The sequence below is a fragment of the Lipotes vexillifer genome, unplaced genomic scaffold (assembly GCF_000442215.2).
Source record: "Lipotes vexillifer unplaced genomic scaffold, Lipotes_vexillifer_v1.1 scaffold1180, whole genome shotgun sequence".
Lineage (NCBI taxonomy): Eukaryota > Metazoa > Chordata > Mammalia > Artiodactyla > Lipotidae > Lipotes > Lipotes vexillifer.
The window spans coordinates 556,203-578,678 of record NW_006771828.1 but is presented as its reverse complement, the minus strand read 5'-3'; the positions used below and the strand labels follow the sequence as shown (position 1 = coordinate 578,678).

At 35.9% G+C, this 22,476-nt stretch overlaps 1 protein-coding gene across 1 annotated transcript in view; it reads right to left on the bottom strand.

Moving 5' to 3' along the window:
• The window catches only part of COL19A1 (collagen type XIX alpha 1 chain), a 381,858-nt gene that overhangs the window by 197,780 nt on the left and 161,602 nt on the right, over positions 1–22,476 (bottom strand). Inside the window, exons 13-14 of the mRNA XM_007447208.1 lie at positions 20,328–20,381; positions 18,300–18,335 (exon numbers count right to left, since the gene is read on the bottom strand). Of these exons, the coding sequence (XP_007447270.1) occupies positions 18,300–18,335; positions 20,328–20,381 (90 nt within the window). The remainder of the gene's footprint in view (positions 1–18,299; positions 18,336–20,327; positions 20,382–22,476) is intronic.

The window sequence follows — 22,476 nt, the reverse complement described above, 5'->3', positions numbered from 1 at the left end:
GTATGAGTGTGTTTCTCTACATCTTTGCCCATGTACTATACTGTCAAACTTTTAGACTTTTGCCTATCTATTTTTCTTATTGTGGTAAGAATTTTTAACATGAGGTCTACCCTCTTAACAAATTTTTAATTGCACAATATAGTATTGTTAACTGTAAGCATAAAGTTTTCCAGCATATCTTTAGACCACATTAATCCTGTATAACATAAACTTTATAGTTTTTACAGTAGCTCCATAATTTCCCCTACCCACAGCTCCTGGCAATCACTATTCTACTTTCAATTTCTATAAGCTTGACTATTTTAGATACAAGTGGAATCATGCAGTATTTGTCCTTTTGCGACTGGCTTATCTCACTTAGTTAATGTCCTTCAGGTTCATTCATGTTGTTGCATAGGGCAGGGTTTCCTTCTTTTTTAAGGCTGAATAATATTCCATTTTATAAATACACTTTTTTTTTAATCTATGTATCCATCAATGGACATTTAGGTTGTTTCCATATCTTGGTAATTTTTTCACAGACATATGAAAAGATCTTTAACATCATCAGTCATCAGGGAAATGCAGGTCAAAAACCACAATGAGATATCACCTCATACCTGTTAGAATGACTACTGTTTTCAAAAAATAACAAGTGTTAGCAAAAATGTAGAAAAATTGGAACCCTTGTACACTGTTGGTGGGAATGTAAAATGGTGCAGCTGCTATGAAAAACAGTATAAAGGTTACTAGAAAAATGAGAAATAGAATTATCATACGATCCAGAAATCCTACTTCTAAGTATATATCCAAAAGAATTGAAAGCATTGCCAATCTTGCAAGTGAAAAGTAGTATCTCAGAGCCATTTTAGTTTACATTTATTATAAGTGAATTTAGATGTCTTTTAATATGTTTAAGAGTGATCTTATTCTTTCTTTTCTATGAACTCTGTTCACATCCTTTCTTTAATCATCACTTTGTCTTTAGATTCAACTTTGTACTTACTGATGGCAAAACAAAGGAGTGGCCTTTACAGATTAAACAAGCCTTGTTATTTCTGCAGAACACTTGAAAAATACCAGGGTGATTGCTTTAATATTGAATGGTTAATTCTTAATTCACAAAATCAGTGAGAACTCCCTGGGAATTAAGAATTAACTATATGGTGCATTTTAGTAATTTGTGTACTAATGGGTAAAGTAGTTGCATTTTCTGTTTATTGGTTTTTTTGTGAATGTTAAGTGAGAAAGTGTGTGCTAGCAGTTTTTATATTGACAAAAAAGACTTATCCTTGAAAAATGTTAGAATCCTGAGACTTATTTAAATGCATTTGAGAGCTGTTTCTGTGGAAATTATACTGCAATTCAATAGACGAATCAGTCTATATATAAATGCTGTTTAAAACACAACCTTTTAGAAATGAGGTCAAACACTTACCTTACCTAATCACATTTATTTTATAGCCTGAATTAATTAAGGCTGTGTCAGTGTAACTCCAATTCAGTGCAAGCAACATCGAGATTAGTTGTGATGTGTCACATAAACCCCCCAGGATGTTGTTCCTGTGCCACTTTTTAATCTTCTGGGTTAGTAACATGATGTGTCGTCTAAGTAACCAGATTGTGATACTATCAAAGCCAGGAACAAACCCCTTATTTTTCAAGCTACCAATCAAACACTAGAAAGTTGGCATGAAAGTTAATTATAATTAATGTTTTCTTAATATTTCAATGAAATGGAGCATGCAAAAAGTTATTTTCAAGCTTCTGATAAAGAGTAACTAGTGTATCAAGTGAACAAATCAAGATAATTTGAGAGTCGATGTACTAATATAAAGCTGTAACAAGCAAACAATAGTAAGTAAAAGGACAAGGTGAACAGGATAGAAAAAGACTCTCCTGTTTGCACAGAACCAAAAGGCAGATGCGCTAGTGCAGCATTTCAGCATCATTTCAACAAACGCTTTGATGACCTCCACACACTCACAATCATAAATTAGGAAGAGTACCTGCTCTTGCACCAGGAATTCCACTAGCCACTTTAAGTGATTTTATTTAATTCTAACAACCCTAAGATATATAATTTCGCCCTTTTATAGATGAGAAAAACAAACTTCCTAGAGATAACACTGCAAATAAGTGAGGGACCCGAGCTCTAAACTTAAGTATGTCTGACCCCAAAACCCTATTCTACTTCGAATATATTCTACTTCTACTTCCAAAGAATTATTTGGAGCATAAGATTTATTTGAATACACATAATCTTAATCCATGAATTGTGTTTCAGGTCAATCGTATCATATTTAAGACCCGCAACATTTTTGATATATGAAGATATTAAACTTTCCAGAATATATTATACGGGGAAACTGAGAGTGGTTGTGAAACAGGATGGTACACTATTAAAAAATGGAATGAAAAGCCAACAGCATAGACCGAAGGGAATTTAAGAACAGCAAAGCCCCAAAAGGCATCTGAGGATTAGAACTGGTCAGAAGCTGGAGGAGGCAGCTGTACAGTTAGCAGTGCTGTGGTAAATAAATGAGCAATCATCTGCCGGGACTTGCCTAAAAAAAGATGCAATACACCAGGGCTGGTGGTTGGAGAAAACTCTCCATGAAGCTTGTGCATTTCTGCTTGTGTTGTGAGTGAGGTGCTAACCGTTCTATGTTCTGGACTACCTTTTCACACCCTTCAGGTCGTGGCCTAACCAGAAGGCGACCTAGAGAATTCAGATTTAATTCTGGCTCAGCCACCCAGATGCTCTTGTTGGCTTGATGTGGTCCTAGATCAGAAAGATAATGGCCACTGATCACTCAGCACCCTTATGACAGCCCGCCCAGCTAAAGTGACACACACAATGGGTCTCTGTAAGTTTTATTAAAAATGTGTGTGTCCTGCCTGATGTACCTGGATTAATTCTTCAAGTCAAGGGGAAAGGTCAGCTCAGAAACTTGGGAGAATCTTCTGGTCTCCTAAAACAGACTTGGAGGCTACAGGGGACTTGCTTAGCTAGTTGGGTGTGGGATTCTGGGGAACATGGTTGAGATCAACACTACACGTTGGCCTCATCTACTTGCTCGGAGTCCTGTTAATAGTAGCCCTTGTTAAATGCTATCTGAGACAGATTGAAAGTTTGGTCCCAGCCTCTTTTGGTGAGGCCAATCCGAGAGGCTGAATGAGTGGTACACTCAGGAAAATTTGCCAGAAGCTCAGACAGTAGAGCAAGAGGAGTGGCTGTTTCAGGGAGACTATGGGTCTTCCCATGGGTCTTGCATGTTTCTGTGTATCTTGTGAGGGAAGTACTAACTGCCCTTTCATTCTGAACTATCTTTTTAAGGATGTTTGTATAGGAAAGCCTTCCTCTGGGGCACAAAAACAGTTACACCTTTCAGGATAGATTAGGGTTTCTAGGCTCCACATCCAGTGTTCCTTTACTTCTCAAAAGCTGACTTTAATAATGGATTAGAATATATAAAGCTTCTGTTCATGTCTGCAGTATAGTGAACAGAAGGTAGAATTCTTCAACTAAGGTGATAATTCCAGTTGCCCACAAACAACGTGTTTCTCAAACTGAATTAAAAAAAAAAATCAGGGACAATAAGTGATATCAGAGCCGCCATTCTGAAATTGAAACATTTCAACATGGGAGGAGAATCCCTGCCCTAAAGTAATTAGCTTCAGCTGGAAAGAGAGAATCTACTCTTCATTATGATGTTCAAGTTGATGATTTTATATTTTCCTATAGATATTTTAAACGTAGGATTTGGTGATATTTTGTTTTCATAATATGTCTGTCAATGAAAAATATTTGTTTCCTCTGCCTATGAAGAGGAAATATTTATTGGGCTCCTACACTGCACCAAGTACTTTTAGTCTCTGGGGCTACAGCTGTATATAAGTTAGACCAGGCTCTGTCCTCATGGAGGTTTTACTAGAGGTAAAAAAGAAAATAGTTCAATTTAGTTTACATTTACTAGTTTTCTCAAGATGAAAGAATTCTACCCATAAAGATGACTATACAAAAGTTCTCTTTGAACATTTCTCAGCAAGTACTTCATAAAGGCCTCATTCCCATTGATGTTCATTCCTATTGAAATTTTTGCCACTGATTAGTAATATAATAGTGATAAGAATACCTGCTAAAAGTTAAACAGTACTTACTAAGAGCCAGTCATTATTCAAAAGATTTTACATGTACCATTTAATCTAATCATCACTACAACACTGTGTAACAAGAAATATTATCTCATTTTTAGAGGATGAAACTAGGGCACAGAAAATTCAAGTAACATGGTGAGGTTCAAAGCCACTGTCTGGATCCAGGGTCTGCATAACTCTTCAGCTATAATGCATGGATTTTTGGTTAGCTAAAACCAATGGAATGGTTAATTGTAATGAATATAATTCAAATACTTTTAGAGAACAATAATTTTAAAATACCACCTTATAGATCAATGTAAGGTTTCTACCAAATTTTTTTAAATGTTTAAACAGAGTAGAATTGAATTAAACTAACTTCTGTGTAGATTTATGACTTAAGTACATGTTTTTCTGCATATAATTTTTCAAAAGTCTTATCCATTTTATAATTTTCTAATGGCATTTGAGATACATTTTAAGGTATTTTTCTAGGTTGCTGAGCATCTCAACGTGAAATAAAATAGCTCTTTCATAACAGTCCTAAATTGCCAGTGTATAGCACTTTTAGGAAAGCAAGTTTTACTGTTGAGTTTTAAAATGCATAATTTAGAATTTTGGTGAAAACAATTTGAAATGTCTTTTGAAACAGAAGCAAACTATAAACAGAAGGGCAGAAGGAGTTATTCTCAAACCATTCATCTAATGAAAAATACATAAATCACCTCCTTGTCAAATGAGCTGACGGTAGGTTTTTCCAAAATATAAATCTTCTCTGAGGCTAAACATAAATCTTCCTAGGGCCTTAAGCATCAACTCCCCTACATTTCTGCACAGTCAATAAAAATAGATTTACGGTATAGAAACACCCTCTATTTTAATCAACTAATTTATTTATGTAAGCCTTTTGCCCACAAATTTAAAAAAGCATTAATTAAAAAGATATATCTCAACTGCCTTCTTTCTACTGATCCACTAGTACCCTAAAAATCCCAATATTGGCCTGGATCACCAGTTTCAGAAAGTTAACAAGAATTAACTATGAATTATGTAACTTTACTAGATTAATATTATTAATTCAAATTCAGGCAATCCATAGAAAGACCATATAAATAACAGATTTTGAAATGTAAAGAATTCAAAATAATCTTAAATTGAATTGCTTGTCACTTACTATGCTATAGTACATATTTTAATAGGTAAATATAAATATGTATAATTCATAAATGCTATAGAACATGTATTTATTCTGATAAGAACGGAAAGAGAAATTATGTTCTATGGGCATTTAACAAGAATTTTTCTACTTCATTCACCTAAAAAGAAATAGTTATAGTTCCTTAGCAATTTTAATAAGAAAGCATCATTTAGTAGTTGAGGCTGTGATTTAAATGTATTCAAAGTAAATAACTTTAAATTACAGCATGCAAATTCTAGTAAAAAAATGATTTTCTCTGAAATAATGTTTTTGTGTAGGGCCAACAGAGCTACTGTTGTGTACCAATATTTGTACACTATTTGTATGTTAATTGCAAACGATCAGTTTATAAAATGATCAGCTTTAACCATCTGGTTGCTTTTTCTTAAACCAAATAGGTCCCAAGAAGGCAGTGACAATGAGTATTTCTGTGTCCCCAGATATCTAGTGTCTGATACATAATTAGCATTCGAATAAGTAAAAGTAGGTAAAAGGGAAGGAGAAGCTAGGGAAGGGACCAGGTCATCTACTGAACTGATTTTGTATCTTGTACACACTAATTTAGAAAAAAGCCTTATTTCAAGGCTCCCCTTAGGTGAATACTATATGATCTCTTGTGCATTAGGGCCATCTGTTAATTTGTGTCATTTGATCTATAAATGACCAGCTGAGATTGTCTTTCAGTTACTTTTGGTATTTAAGGTAGTTTTTATAGGGTGAAGTCTGTGTCTGCCGCCCCCGTGCCTATAACTCACATAAGCTGGATTTATCTGGGCCCCAGGACTGCATTTAAAGTATCATTTAGTGAGCATGCCTAAGACACTTCTGCTGTTGATTGACTTAACCTTTGGCCTCTGTGTAAACATTTGGTGCCATCTGGGTGAGAATCTAATGACTCCCCAAAGGGACAGGGCCAGAGCCACACAGGCATTTTCCTGGGAACTAAAATAAGTGGATACATTGAAGTAGCACTGCTACACCTTCCTTCACCTGTCGCTTCTGACATGAGGTTCAAAGCCCAGAAGAGACAAGAAGGAAGGAGACAGAGCTGTCAGCTGACTGCCTCATTTCAGTAACAATCGCTGCCTTGCTTCTGGAGCTTCAGCAAGACTTTACTGAAAAAACAGTAGTATATTATCTAGTGGAGGAGAAGTTGGTAATAGTAAGAATATAAAACATACACAACAATTTTTAAAAGTTATATATAAAGACTTACTACATTTACACAAAATTAAGATTTTAACAACAAATGACGAAGAATAAAGACAATGTACTTATTATACCTGCATATTTAAACGTAAGGGTTTATATCTAATATTTAAGTGTACAGAAAAACCTAAGGTAAAATGTCATAATTCAAATAACGTAAATAAAGCATAAAATACCTACCTTTAATAGAGGATTATTAGGTCAAAATCTTGGTGATTTCAGAATAATTTATCAGAATCTATTTTCAACATAAATTTGCATTATGCTCTTAGAATAAATTGTATTTTGATCAAACAAGTTTGGATGTTATTATAATAAGTTTTCCTTATTCAGTGTTGGTTTTAACTCACATAAATACATATCTTCTTTGTAAGTTATAAATACCAACAGAAGAGACATTTCAAATATATCAGTAACTCACTTTTTCCCCCGGATTTATTGGGATACAATTGACATATCATATTGTGTAAGTTTAAGATGCACAATGTGATGATTTGAGATGTGTATCTATAGTGAAATGATTACCACAATATTAGTTAATAGCTCCGTCATCTCACATAGACACCCTTCTTTTGCACGTCTGGTGATAACATTTAAGATCTAGTCTTTTACCCACTTTCAGGTATGTAATACAGCATTGTTAACTAGAGTCACCATGCTGTATATTAGATCTCCAGAACTTATTCATCATAAAACTAGAAGTTTGTACATTTTGACCACCATTTCCCTATTTCCCCCACCCTCCACCCCTCCCAACCACTATTCTACTGTTTCTATGAATTCAGCTTTTTTATCTTCTGCATACAAGTGGGAACATATAGTATTTGTCCTTCTGACTTATTTCATTTAGCATAATGACCTGAAGGACCATCCATACTGTCACAAGTGACAGGATTTCTTTCTTTTTATGGCTGAATAATTTTGTAAGTGTGTGTGTGTGTGTGTGTGTGTGTGTGTGTGTGTGTGTGTGTATCTCCATGTTCTTTATCCATTCATCCCTTGATGGACACTTGTTAGGCTGTTTCCATGTCCTGGCTATTTGTGAATAGTGCTGCAATGAGCATGGAAATGCAGATATTCCTTTGAAATACAGTTGACCCTTTAACAACACAGGGGTTAGGAGTGAAGTCAAATATCAGCGTATAACTTTACAGCCGACCCTTAGTATCCATGGTTCCATATCCTTGGATTCTTCCAACCATGGCTCGTATAGTAAATTCACATATAAATGGGAATTCATGCAATTCAAACCTGGGTTGTTCAAGGGTCAACTGTACTGACTGCATTTCTTTGGGATATATACTCAGAATTTGGATTGCTAAATCATATGGTAGTCTTATTTTTTATTTTTTTTAAGGATCCTCCATACTGTTTTCCGCAGTGGCTGCACCAATTTACATTCCCACCAACAGGGCACAGGGCTCCCTTTTCTCCACATCCTCACCGACACTTGTTATCTCTTGTCTTTTTGATAATAGTCCTACTGACAGGTGTGAGGTGATATCTCATTGAGGTTTTGATTTGCATTTCCCTGATGACTGACAACGTTGAACATCTTTTCATGTACCTGTTGGCCAAATGAATGTCTTCTTTGGGAAAATATCTATTCAGGTTCTTTGCTCATTTTAAAATGTGATTAATTTGGGCTTTTTGCTGTTGAGTTAAATGAGTTCCTAATATATTTTGTATATTAACCCTTTGTCAGATGTACAGTTGTAAATATTTCTCCCATTCCATAGTTGCCTTTTCATTTTGTTGACTGTTTCTTTTGTTGTACAGAAACTTTTGAGTTTGATGTAGTCCCACATTTTTATTTTTGCTTTTGTTGCTGTACTTATGGAGTCATAGCCAAAAATTCATTGCCAAGACCAATGTCAAGTAGATTTTCCTTATGTTTTCTTCTAGGAGTTTTATAGTTTCAGCTCTTACATTTAAGTCTTTAAATCATTTCAAGTTAATTTTTGTGAGTGGTGTAAGATAGGGGTCCAATTCAGTCTTTGACATGTGATTATCCAGTTTTCCCCCAAATCATTTATTGAAGAGACTGTATTTTCTCCAATGAGTGTTGTTGGCTCCCTCATCAAATATTAGTTGACTGTATATGCATGGATTTATTTCTGGGCTCCCAGTTATGTTCCAGTGGTGTATGTGTCTATTTTTGTGACAGTACCATATGGTTTTAATACAACTTTGTAATACAGTTAGAGGTCAAGAAGTGTGATGCCTCCAGCTTTGTTCTTCCTTATCAGGATTGCTTTGGCTCTTTACAGTCTTTCATGATTTCATAAGAATGTTAGAATTTTTTTCTATTTCTATAAAAAAATGCCATTAGAATTTTGATAGGGATTGCACTGAATCTATAGGTGGCTTTGGGTAGTATGAACATTTTAACAATATTATTTCTTTCAATCCATGAACACAGCATATATTTCTATTTGTTTGTGTTTTCTTCCATGTCTTTCACCAAAGTCTTGTAGTTTTCACTGCACATATCTTCTTCCTTCCTTGGTTAAATTTATTCCTAAAATGTTATTGTTGTTGATGCTATTGTGAACAGGATTGATTTCTTTATTTCTTTTTCAGATATTTTGTTAGTGTATAGAAATGAAACTGATTTCTGTGTGTTGATTTTGTATCCTGCAGATTTACTGAATTTGTTGATTATTCCTAACAGTTTTTTGGTGAAGTCTTTAAAATTTTTCTATATGTAAGATCTTGACATCTGCAAATAAAGACAATTTTACTTTTTCCTTTCTGATTTGAATGCATTTTATTTCTTTTTTCTTCCCTAATTTCTCTGGCTAAGACATCCAATACTATGTTGAATAAGCGTGGGAAGAGTGGGCACACTTGTCTTGTTCCTGACCTTAGAGGAAAAGCTTTCAACCTTCCACTGTTGAGTATGATGTTTGCTCTGGGCTTGTCATACATGCCCTTTATTATGTTGAGGTATGTTCCTTCTATAGCCAATTTGTTGAGAGTTTTTATCATGAAAGGTTGTTGAATTGTATCAAATGCTTTTTCTGTATCTATTGAGATGATCATATGATTTTCATCTTTCATTTTATTAATGTGGTATATCACACTATTTGATTTTTGTATGTTGAAACATCCTTGCATTTCAGGGAATACAGTGTATAATCCTTTTAATATGATGTTGAATTCGATTTGCTAGTATTTTTTTGAAAATTTTTGCTTTTATAATCATCCGGGATATTGGTCTGGAGTTTTCTTATAGTGTCCCTATCTGGCTTTGGTGTCAGGGTAATGCTTGCTTCATGTTATGAGTTTGGAAGTGTTTCCTCCCCTTAAATTTTTTGGAACAGTTTGAGAAGGAGTGGCATTAATTATTTAAATGTCTGGTATAATTCACCAGTGAAATATCTGGTCCTGGACTTTTCTTTATTGAGAGGTTTTTTATTACTGATACAATTTTTTCACTCATTATTAGTCCATTCAAATTTTCTATTTCTTTATGATTCAGTCTTGGTAGGAATTTATCCATTTCTTCTAGGCTGTCTGATTTGTTGGTGTATAATTATTCATAGTACTCTCTTATGATCCTTTGTATTTCTATTGTATTATTTGTAATGTCTCCTCTTTTATTTCTGATTTTATTTAGTCTTTTCTCTTTTTTCTTAGTTAGTCTAGCTAAAAGTTTGTCAAAAACCAGCTCTTAGTTTAATTGATCTTTTCTATTGTTTTTCTGGTCTCCATTTCATTTATCCCTGCTCTTATCATTGTTATTTTTTTTGATTCTGCTAACTTTGGACCTTGTTTGTTCTTCCTTTCCTAGTACATTTAGGTGTAAAGTTAGGTTATTTACTTGAGATCTTTCTTTTTTCTTAATGTAGGCATTTATAGCTATAAACATCTCTCTTAGAATTGCTTTTGCTGCATCCCATAAGTTTTGGTATGTTTTGTTTCCATTTTAATTTGTTTTAAGGTATTTTTATATTTCCCTTTTAATTTTTGACCCATTGGCTGTTCAGGAGTGTGTTGCTTAATTTCCACATATTTCTTAATTTTCCAGCTTTTCTATTTGTATTGATTTTAGTTTCAGACTGTCTTTTCTCCATTGTATATTCTTGCCTCCTTTGTTGTAGATTGACTGTAGGTGTGTGGTTTTATTTCTGGGTTCTTTATTCTGTTCCATTTGCCTATATGTCTGCTTTTGTGCCAATACCATGATGTTTTGATTACTGAAGCTTTGTAGTATTATCTGAAGTCTGGGAGGCTTATGCCTCCAGTTTTATTATTTTTCCTCAGGATTGCTTTGGCAATTCTGGGTCTTTTGTGGCTCCATATAAATTTTAGGATTATTTGTTTTAGTTCTGTGAAAAAAGTCATGGGTAATTTGATAGGGATTGCATTAAATTCATATATTGCTTTGGGTAGTATGGCCATCTTAACAATACTAGTTCTTTCAATCCAAGAGAAATGGATATCTTTCCATTTCTTTGAATCATCTTCAATTTCCTTTATCAATGTCTTATAGCTTTCACTGTATAGGTCTTTCACCTCCTTAGGTTTATATCTAAATATTTTATTTTATTTTTTGATGAGATTTTAAATGGGATTTTTGGGTTTTTTTACTTTCTCTTTCTGGTATTTCATTGTTAGTGTAAAGAAATGCAATATATTTCTGTATATTAATCTTGTATCCTGCAACCTTGCTGAATTGTTTTATTAATTCTAATAGTTTTTGTGTGAAGTCTTTAGGGTTTTCTATATAGAGTATCATGTCATCTGCATATAATGACAATTTAATCTCTTCCCTTCCAACTTGGATACCTTTATTTCTTTTTCTTGTCTGACTGCTGTGGCTAATTCTTCCAATTCTATGTTGAATAGAAGTAGTAAGAGTGGGCATCCTTGCTTGTTCCAGAAATTAACAGGAAGGGTTTCAGCTTTTCACCAGTAAGTTATAAGTTGGCTATGGGTTTGTCATAAATGGCTCTTATTATGTTGAGATATGTTCCCTCCATACCCACTTTGGTGAGAGTTTTTATCATGAATGAACGTTGAATTTTATCAAATGCTTTTTCTGTGTCTATTGAGATGATCATGTGGTTTTTGTCTTCTCTTTTGTTGATGTGATGTAACGCACTGGTTGATTTGAGTATGTTGAACCATCCTTGTGACCCTGGAATGAATCCAACTTGATCATGGTGTATGATCCTTTTCATGTACTGTTAGATTCAGTTTGCTAATACTCTGTTGAGGATTTTTGCATCTATATTCATCAAGGATATTCCTCTATAATTTTCTTTTTTTGCAGTGTCTCTCTAATTTTGGTTTCAGGGTGATAATGGCTTCATATAATGACTGTGGGAGTGGTCCCTCATTTCATTCTTTTGGAATACTTTATGAAGGATAGATATAAATTCTTATTTGTGTATTTGGTAGAATTCCTCAGTGAGCCACCTGGTCCTGGGCTTTTGTTTACAGGGAGTTTTTTTTTTTTAATTACAGATTCTATTTCACTTCTAGTAATCAGTCTGTTCAAATGATCTGTTTCTTCTTGACTCAGTTTTGGCAGGCTATATGTTTCTAGAAACTTGTTCATTTCTTCCAGGTTGTCCAATCTGTTGGCATATAACTGTTCATAGTATTTTCTTATGATGTTTTGTATTTCTGTGGTATTGGTAGTTATCTCTCCTCTTTCATTTCTCATTTTGTTTACTTGGGTCCTCTCTCTTTCCTTCTTGGTGAACCTGACTAGAGGTTTCTCAATTTTATTTAACCTTTAAAAAAACCAGCTCTTAGTTTTATTGATCTTTTTTATTGTTTTTTATCTCAATTTTATTTATTTCCCCTCTGATCTTTATTATTTCCTTCATTCTGCTGATTTTGGGTTTTGTTTGTTCTTTTTCTAATTCTTTTAGGTGACAGGTTAGGTTGTTTATTTGATGTTTTTCTTGTTTCTTGAAGAGGGCCTGTATCACTATGAACTTCCCTATTAGAACTGCCTTTGCTGCATCCCATAGATTTTTTTTTTAACATCTTTATTGTAGTATAATTTCTTTACAGTGGTGTTAGTTTCTGCTTTATAACACAGTGAATCGGTTATACATTTGTCCCAATCCCATAGATTTTTGTAAGGTTATGCTTTCATTGTTTGTCTCAAAGTATTTTCTGATTTCCTCTTTGATTTTGTCATTGACCCACTGGTTTTTTAATAGCATGATTGATTAGTCTCCATGTAATGTTTTTTTTTTCCTGTTTTTCTTTCTGTGGTTGATTTCTAGTTCTTACCATTGTGGTGAGAAAAGATGCTTGAAATAACTTCTATCCTCTTAAATGTGTTGATGCTTTTTTGTGTTTTAGTATGTGGTCTATCCTAGAGAATGTTCCATGCACGTTTGAAAAAAATGTGTATTCTGGGGTTTTTGGATGTAGTTTCCTGTAGATATCAATTAAGTCCAAGTGTTCTATTGTGTCATTTAGGATCTCTGTTGCCTTACTGATTTCCTGTATGGAAGACTGGTCCATTGATGTCAGTGTGGTGTTAAAGTATGCCATTATTATTGTATTCCTGTCAATTTCTCCTTTTATGTCTGTTAGTATTTGTTTTATACATTTAGATGCTCCTATATTGGGTGCATATATGTTAATGAGTATAATATCTTCTTCTTGTATTGACCCCCTTATCAATATCTAATGCCATTCTTTGTCCTTTGTTATAGACTTTGTTTTAAAGTCTATTTTGTCTGATATGAGTATTGCTACCCCTGCTTTTTTGTTGTTTTCATTTGCATGAAATATCTTTTTCCACCCCCTTGCTTTCAATCTATGTGTGTCTTTCACCCTAAAGTGAGTCTTTTGTAGCAGCATATTATAGATTCTTGTGTTTTTTTTATCCAATCTGCCACTTAATGTCTTTTAATTGGAGCATTTAGTCCATTGACATTTAAAGTAATTATTGATAAGATGTATTTATTACCATTTTAAACCTTATTTTCCAGCTGATTTTGTAGTTCTTCTTTGTTGCTTTCTTTTTGGTTTTCCTTTTGTGGTTTGATGGTTTTCTTTTGTATTATGCTTGAGTTCCTTTCTTTTTGGTTTTTGTGAATCTGTTGTATGTTTTTGGTTTGTGGTTACTCTGGTTTTCAAGTATGTTAACCCAGAACTATATCTACTTGCTTTAGACTGATAGTCATGTAAGTTCAGACACATTCTAAAAATATATATATATATATTTTACTCCCCTCTTCTGCATTTTGTGATTTTGATGTCCTATTTTACATCTTCATATTTATCTTTTTGCTGTTAGTTGTAGTTATAATTGTTTTAACAACATTTTTAAATTGCTTTTTAATCTTTGCACTGGCTTATTTAAGTGATGTTTAATCATTTTATATATTGGCCTTTCCTAGTGTGTTTTTCCCTTTCCTATAGATTCTTGCTTCTTTTCTATTTAGAGAAGATCTTTAAACATTTCTTTTAGGTTAGCTTTAGTATTGCTGTATTCTTTCAGTTTCTGTCAGAGAAATTATTTGTTTCTCCTTCTTTTATAAATGATAATATTACTGGGTAGAGTATCCTAGGTTGCAGGTCTTCCCCTTTCAGGACTTTGAATATATATTGCCACTCTCTTCTGGCCTGCAAAGTTTCTGTAGAGAAATCAGCCTATGAGCGTTCCCTTGTAACTGACTCTTTGTTTTTCTCTTGCTGACTTTAGAATCCTCTCTTTAACTGCTGCCATTTTAATTATGATATGTCTTGATGTGGGTCTGTTTGGGTTCATCTTGTTCAGAATCCTCTGTGCTCCCTGTACCTGAATATCTCTTTCTTTATTTAGGTTTGGGAAGTGTTCAGCCATAATTTCTTCAAATACATTTTTGATCCCTTTCTCTCTTTTTTTTTTTCCTTCTGGAACTCTTATTACGTGTAGGTTAGCACACTTTATATAATCCCATAGATCTCATATGTTTCTTTCATTTTTAAAAAAATTATTTTATTTATTTTTGGCTGCGTTGGGTATTCATTGCTGTGTGTAGTCTTTCTCTAGTTGTGGCAAGTGGGGGTTACTCTTCATTGTGGTGTACAGGCTTCTCATTACAGTGGCTTCTCTGGAGGAGCACGGGCTCTAGGTGTGCAGGTTTCAGTAGTTGGGGCACGTGGGCTCAGTAGTTGTGCCTTGTGGGCTCTAGAGCACAGGCTCAGTAGTTGTGGCACAGGGGCTTAGTTGCTCCGTGGCATGTGGGATCTTCCTGGACCACGGCTGGAGCCCATGTCCCCTGCATTGGCAGGTGGATTCTTAACCACTGTGCCACCAGGGAAGCCCTCATTTGTTTTTTCATTTGTCCTTCTGTCTGCTGTTCTGATTGGGTGATTTCCATTATTCTATCGTCCAAATCACTAATTTGTTCTTCTTCATTATTCAGTCTGCTTTTAGCTCATTTTTTATCTCGGCAATTGAGTTGCCTAATTTTGGTTGTTTCTTCTTTATAGTTTTTAGTTCCTTGTTACAGTGATCTGCATTTCTATTGAAAATCTTTCTTAATTCCTTTAGCATTTTAATTACCTCCTTTTTGAACTCAGGGGTCTAGTAGACTGAAGAGGTATGTTTCATTAATTGTTTTTTAGGGGATTTCATTTGTTCTTTTTATTGAGAGTAGTTCCTCTGTTTCTTCATTTTACTTATATTCCTCTGACTCTATGAAGTTAGGAGAAACAGTTATCTACTGCGGTCTTGGAGGGCTGTTTTTATGTCGGAGCATCCCTTTGTAGACTATGTAAGTCTAATATTTTTGCTGTGAGAGCTGTTTTCATAATGGATGCCTGCCACATCTTTCCTCAGAGTGTGCTGGCTGTTATCCCCTTGATAGAGGGTATGACTGGTGTCATGGTGTCCAATTCCTGCCCTGCATGTTGGGCGGGGCCTCCTCTTTGCTCTGTGGCTGTCACAACCCTGTTGGGCGGTGGGGGGGGGGGGGTCTGCTCCCCAGTTGTTTCAGTAGAAGCCGTGAAGGTTGGGTTTGATAAGGCTCTGTTGACCTTAAGTGCGTGCTCTGTCCCAAGGAGGTGAGTGCTGAAGCAAGAGAGGCCCGTATGGTCACAGTGAACCTATGCACCACCTATTCAGGCGTCCATGGTTCTGCTCAGAAGCAGCCCAAGGTCACATCCCTTTCTCTGTTGTGTTTGTCCCAGACCTAGTGTAAGGCTGGCCCTGTGGATCAGGGCACTGTAGCTGCAGGAATTGAAGTGGTGTGCTGCCACCTGAGACCTAGGCCTCCTCTGTGGTAGGGCTCTCCCAGAGCCTCTCCCCCCAGATTCCTGCTCCAAGCTCTGTGTGAGGTGGGTGGAACTAGAGCACTCCTGCTGGGAAAGGAAGCTCTGCACACTTCTCACTAGGGCCTGTCCGCTGGATATCTGCGATTCTGTGGACAGTGCCCCCCACTGGTGTGCACACCAATGAAGTCTGCTGCTGCAGGGCCCACCTCCCACCTGCCCCCACTGTGGGAGTGCTGATTATGGGCTCAGGTGTCAGCCCCTGACCTACAGTGCGTGCACGCACAAAGCCCACCAATGGAGCAGTGCCCCGCATGGGCAGGCTAATAGTGGGGGTCCCTATGGTGGGCCCACACTCTGCCATGTGTGCGCTAACAACAGGCTCTGAGGTTAGGCCTGGACTATACTCCAGGCCCTGGGGGCTGTCCACACACAGCTAGACCGAGTCCTCTCCCAGGGTTCGTCCACAGAAGCCCACGTTTCAGCTCCTACCTCCTCTGTGTACTGGCAGTTCCACCCAAAGTGCGTTTCATGCTGGGAGGTGGGTAAGGTGGCAGCCATCACTTACCAGTCTCTCTGTGCCCTGACTGCTAACAAGCCAGCACACACAGACTCCTCGTGAGCAGAGTCCAGGCTCCCTCTGGCTCCTCTATCTGTCCCGATGGACCTCCCAGCTAGTGAAGAGTTTCCAAGGGCGAGGGGCTGCCCATGCAGGCCTTTCCTCTTTCACAGCTCCCTCCCAGGGGCACCGGTCCTGTCCCAATGCCTTTTTTATTTTGCCCTACCCAGTTATGCGGGAATCTTTCTTCCAGCTTTGGCTGTGTAAGAGATCTTCTGCTAGCTTTCAGTTGGTTTTCTGTGAGAACTGTTCCACATGCAGATGTATTTTTGATGTGTTTGTGGGGGGAGGTGAGCTCCACGTCCTCCTAATCTGCCATCTTGACCTCCTACTTCAGCGTCTCTCTCTATCTTTAGATAAGTGTAAAAATCAGCTTGTACTCCTTTGGTGTATGGCAGCTGAATAGTGCAAAGAGACATCTACAAGGTGCTACCTGGCAGAAAGATGTTAGCTGTCACTAAAAATCCACAAGACAGATATAGTCCAATATAATATTCTGGCTGAGGGGTCAAATTTGCTTATCGGGTGAAATGATACAGATAGAGATTGCATTTTGGTCTTCAAACACAAGTTGAAAACAACTAGGTAATCAGATAACTACGTGGAATGATTGAGCACATAAGTCAGTTGAAGAAAAGCAAGCATGTGATTTAAATAAAATGAGCAGGCTTAACTCGAAATCACTGTCAAATAATGTAAGAAATAAACTCCACAAATTATAAACAATTGAATAATATGCATTTAAAGTCTCCTCTCAAATAAACAGTTTTATTTCCATCTTGAAAATCAAAGCTTCAAGCAGAGAATTCCACTGTGAATTGAACTTCGATAGTCCTAAAAAAGTCATTTGTTCGGTTCCTTAGATTTTCTATTTATGAAGAAATATTTGCCCTTCAAGTGAGCATTGCAAAGATTACCTGTGTAAGACATTATTAACGTAGTGTTCATAATGACATTTTCAAGTACAAAGATAAATAGGAATGTTATCAAAGTCACACAGCCTTTGCGAGTCCTACGCTGCTCCGCTAGAAGACCCCCATCCAGATGCTAGAAGACTTCTTTACACCTAACCTTCTATGATCACGACAGGTCTCGAAAACTGATGATTTGAATTCTTAATTTATGTCATTAGATGATAGCAACATAAAATTCAAGAGACCTCAGGCTACACATGATCTTATTTAAAAGCTTTTCTTCTTTTCCATTAGGCTTAGTGTCATTCTCAGACCAAATCTTTAAGTTAAATGAGAAACCCTAATGGAAGATGAAAAAAATCAGTAACAGCAAATTGTATCCAAATATAAAAGCATTACATACTTATGATTAAATGTTTCATAAATGATGAACCATTTAATTGAGAACAATCCCATTATGCGCACATTATAAACTTTTCTCATAAATCTGTTTCTGAAATACTGCCATTTTATCATGTGCAAATCTTAGAAGCAACTCACATAGGAAAAAACAACAGTCTTGAACAGGTTTTGGAGAATGTAACAGTTTAAATAGGTAGCTATATTTATACATTGGGTGATTATAGTTTATTTTGTTCTTTTACAGTTTTTAGAGTAAACAGAACTGTCTCTGCTTCCATTAACTTTAAATGTCATGTTAAGGATGTATAATGAAACTTTTAAGGGGCAAAATTATGAACTACATGGAGGGTGGAGGAAATTGCTTAGGTTAGGTACTGCTTCCAGGCTTTTCTAGAACTACCTGCATGACCTCGGGTTAAGCCCTTCAGTGTTGTGGGCACATGCCCCATCTTTAAAATCTGGATGTTTGCCTAGATCTACTCAAGTCACTTTCAGTTCTCAAAATATCCAGTGGCTTAAATTCTGGTTTAATCATGATGTAATGTGAATAATAAACAGGTTTAACGTATTTGTTTTGAATTTTGACTTCAAGAATACTTACAGTTAAGGCTGGCGGTCCTGGAGGTCCCAGATCTCCCTAAAATAGATGAAAGAAAAGCTGCAATTACCAATAGTCCCTTTTTGCTCATGTTAGTTATAAATTTTCTGAATGGATCAAAGCAATATCTAGATAAATCTGGAAGAAAAGAAAAGTAGAATTTTACCTTGATAAAGGTCTCTGCACAATGAAAAATTGATCATGTGCTTTCAGCTCTCATGATATAAATATCGCCTTGTGCATCCCCATGCTTTCAGCAGTGGCAGAACTTGTTTTGAAAAGCTAAAATAATCTAGTTTCCATTCTTTTGTCTACTAATACAAAATTAGAAAGAATATCTCTTCAAATATGGTTACTTGCCAATGGAGCAGCTGGGAATTGTCACAACGACAGATTATATTTCTGACAAAGTTAGCATGGGGATCAGAAGAAATAATAAGTGGGTCTCCCCACTTCATGCCATCCAGCTGCAAGAAGCAGTCCCACTGCCTCTTTCAAAGCTTTGCTGAACTGGCCTTGCACTTGCCAACAACTGTATGAGGCTTTGCCTATATTCATGTATTTTTAAATACTAATGTTGCTTTGCTGACCTATGTGAATACAAATTACCAGGTGGATATATTGACAAACTATTCAAAATCTAAAAAATATAGTTAATCTAAAAGTTTATCATTTTCCAATTTATAAATATGTCACCTATATGCTTTATTGTATCAGCATCCTTATTTATTTCATGAGAACTCTTAGTCATTAAGATCAAGCATCACTGGGAAAGGCAAGATAGGGGTAAACGATAAGAAGTACAAACTACTAAGCATGAAATAAATAAGCTACGAGGATATACTGTTCAGCATAGGGAATATAGCCAATATTTTACAATAACTTTAAATGGAGTATAATCTATAAAAATTTTGAATCACTATGCTGTACAACTGAAACTAATATAATATTGTAAATTAACTATACCTCAATAAAAGAAATTGTTTTTTTAAAAGGTAAGTCTTAGAATGTTAAATTTGACAGACTCTTAGGGACCTTCCATCTCATCAAAACCCCTCATTTTGCAGACAAATAAATTGAATCCCAGAGTGCTGTTGGTGAATTGAATAAAGTCATTGCTTAAAAGAAAAGTCAAGCATTACTGCCATAATCCCCCTTCAAATGGACATTGTGGAACCAACACCATGTGGCATGGGGCACTGGCACGCTGTATTCTCGTGTTGGGAGTATCTCTATGACGTTCTCTTTTTTCATCTAACATAATCACCTCAAAAGTGAGGACTTAGCCTTGTGTAATCATTATTTTGGGAACAACTGAATAAAAATAACCAATAGCTGTTAAAGAACACTGATGTAGCTTAAATCAGTCATTGGGGACCAATTTGCAAAGTCAATTTTAATGTAGAGGTAAATATTGAAGATAGACAAAGATTTCTAAATGTGCTGAGAATGGAGAACAAAATACAGTGCAAAACATCTACACATAAAATTGTCATCAAACTAGTATCATCCAAGGACCTTACTCAAAACAACTTTTGCTTCTTACTATCTCATAATTCTCTTTTCAAGTTCCCTGCCAATAGGCCACTGTAAAATGACATATGAGAAAAGGTGTTAGGAAATGGGGCATTTAGATTAAGACTGAGATGCACAGTTAGCCTCCTTCCCCCCAAAGGTCGCCTGCTTCACCATTGTGGTAGCAGCTCAGTGCTATTGGCAAAGGTCCCCAGTACAGGACATGGCTGCTAATTTGGTGATGCAATACTTAATGCTGTTAAGCAAGGGAGAGAAAAGGGAAATCTTATAAACACAAATTAATGTCGACTAGCAATTGTGCATTTAATCTTCTCAAACTAATTAAATGAACCAAAAGGCTTTTCTTCTTGTTCAGGTGCTTTTAACATAACAGCCTTTGGTTAATTTTAACAAAATTAACTTTGGGCAGTTAAACAGTATCAATGAAAAGTCACTTCATAGGTTCTCGGGGTTTTCTTAAGAAAAGACTGGCACTTTCCTGGGTGAATACGGTACCTTTTCTCCTTTCGGGCCAGGTGGACCATGCGGACCCACGTCACCTTTCAAACCCTGTGCAAAGAACACAGCCAATGTGATTTCTATATACAGTTCACAGAAAGCTGCAATTTTGAACAAGTCATTAGTCGCAAAATAAATCATAATTTACTGAACTCCCAAATCCCATCTTCAGTGTGTAGTATAGAAAAACTGGCTCTAAAATGATATACCACATCTGCGCTGTGGTGGGTACAGATACATTAAATCAGTGTGAGGCCGCAATACTGCATATTTGTGCAACTTTGCTTCCTGCTAAAATTACATTAATTCACCATCTGGGAGAACATCATTTAGATCTATATGAGCTTCTAAGTATCCACTTGGGCTTAAATTTGTGGATGTTGTAAATACCTCTGATTTAGCATTGATTTGGCCTTTATAAAGCTTGCCCCCAAAATTCAAGATTTAAATCAAAAACATTTTTTTGTCTCTATCGAGAAATCTAATTGTGGGGAGGGGAAGGGATGAAGGATGTATTCTTTTCCCATCCCTCACAAAGCTGGAGCTAAAATGCAATCTCTCTCCTTTTTTAAAGTCTGGTTTAGTTTTCTAACTCCTATTTCTTTTTTTACCTGGATTTATAAAGCTATCAAATAAAACTATATAAGACATAGACAGCATATCAGATAAATATATTCATGAATCTTCTGAACTCTTGGGTGTTTTAGTAGATATTTGGTTGATCAGATTCAGAAATGACAGCTGTCAGGAACACCACAATTGATTTCACTGGAGGAGATCAGTGCTATAGTTGAATGTACTCACAGTGTAAACAGAAAGAAAATTAGATAGACATGTCCCAACTGTATGGTAAATAGGAATAAATAGCTTTTCTCATCCTTAATTTAACACATTGGGTGAGGGAAGAACAATAATGGAAAAAAGAAATATTCTGAAGCCACAGAATGCACAGTAAATCCAAGCATCTTACTGTTCCTAGCTGAGGCATCCAGCTCTTACTGTTCTGACATTTTGTGGTGAATAAACAATGCCAAATGCCATCACTTGTAGCTACTCGATGTAGAAGCTGAGGATGAATTTAAAGCAACAAAAGTAAACGAGATATTTAAAATAATCTTGTTACAAAGAATATGTGAAAACTGTAGCCTTATACTTTAAGAAAAAAATTTAATGGGTGAAAACATCTATTCAATCATTGGTTAAAACAAACACCTTTGTGGTGCATAAACAACTTTGTGGATAAAATTCATAGCTATGTTCCTTCTATCATTACCTCCAGGTATTTATAGAACAAGGATGAGTGAAAAATTAAATCATATTTGAGATGTGATATTCTCTTTATTATTTGAAATACCCATTCTTTCCCAAATCAAGCAACACATACTCTATTTATACATGCCTCTGGAGTAAAACCTGGCATCAACATATTCTGAACACTTGTGGAAAGAAAACGGCTATTTCTGTGATTACAGTTTATTCTTAGTTCGCTCATGCATTTATTCAGTAGACATTTACTGGATACCCTCTGTGCAGCCACCCCTACAGTTGTCAGATCTGTACTGCCTGATAGGTGGGCCTGGGCCTCATGTAGCTTTTCACCCTTGGAACGTGGCTAGTCTGAATGGAAATGTGCCGTGAGTGTGCAATACCATCGGGTTTTCAGTATTTGGTACAAAAAAGAATGTACAGCAGCTCATTAATAATTTTTCTGTTGATTATGTATTGAAAAGATAACATTGTGGATATGGGATTAAATAAGATATATTATTAAAATTAGTTTCACCTGTTTCTTTTTACTTTTTAAAATGTGGCTATAAGAAAGTATAGTATATTTACCTTTGTCTTGAAATTGTAATATTAGATTTTAAAATATTTTATTTGTATTAGAGAGTGTTACTGAGAGACACAAAAAAGAACAGGAAGTTGACAAAGACTCCCTCCTTAACGAAACTTGAGCCAGGACTCAACTTCGGCCCCATCCTGTCTGTCCTTGGCTTGCTTGGCCCAGTTTTAGCAAGAATCTTGTTAAGTCAGTTTAGAAAGAATTCCCCAGCCTTGATACCTGATCAAGTCCCTCATCCCCCTCTTTGATACATAAGTCTCCGGTGTGCCTTTAGCAAGAATCCTCTTAAGGCAGTTTAGAGAA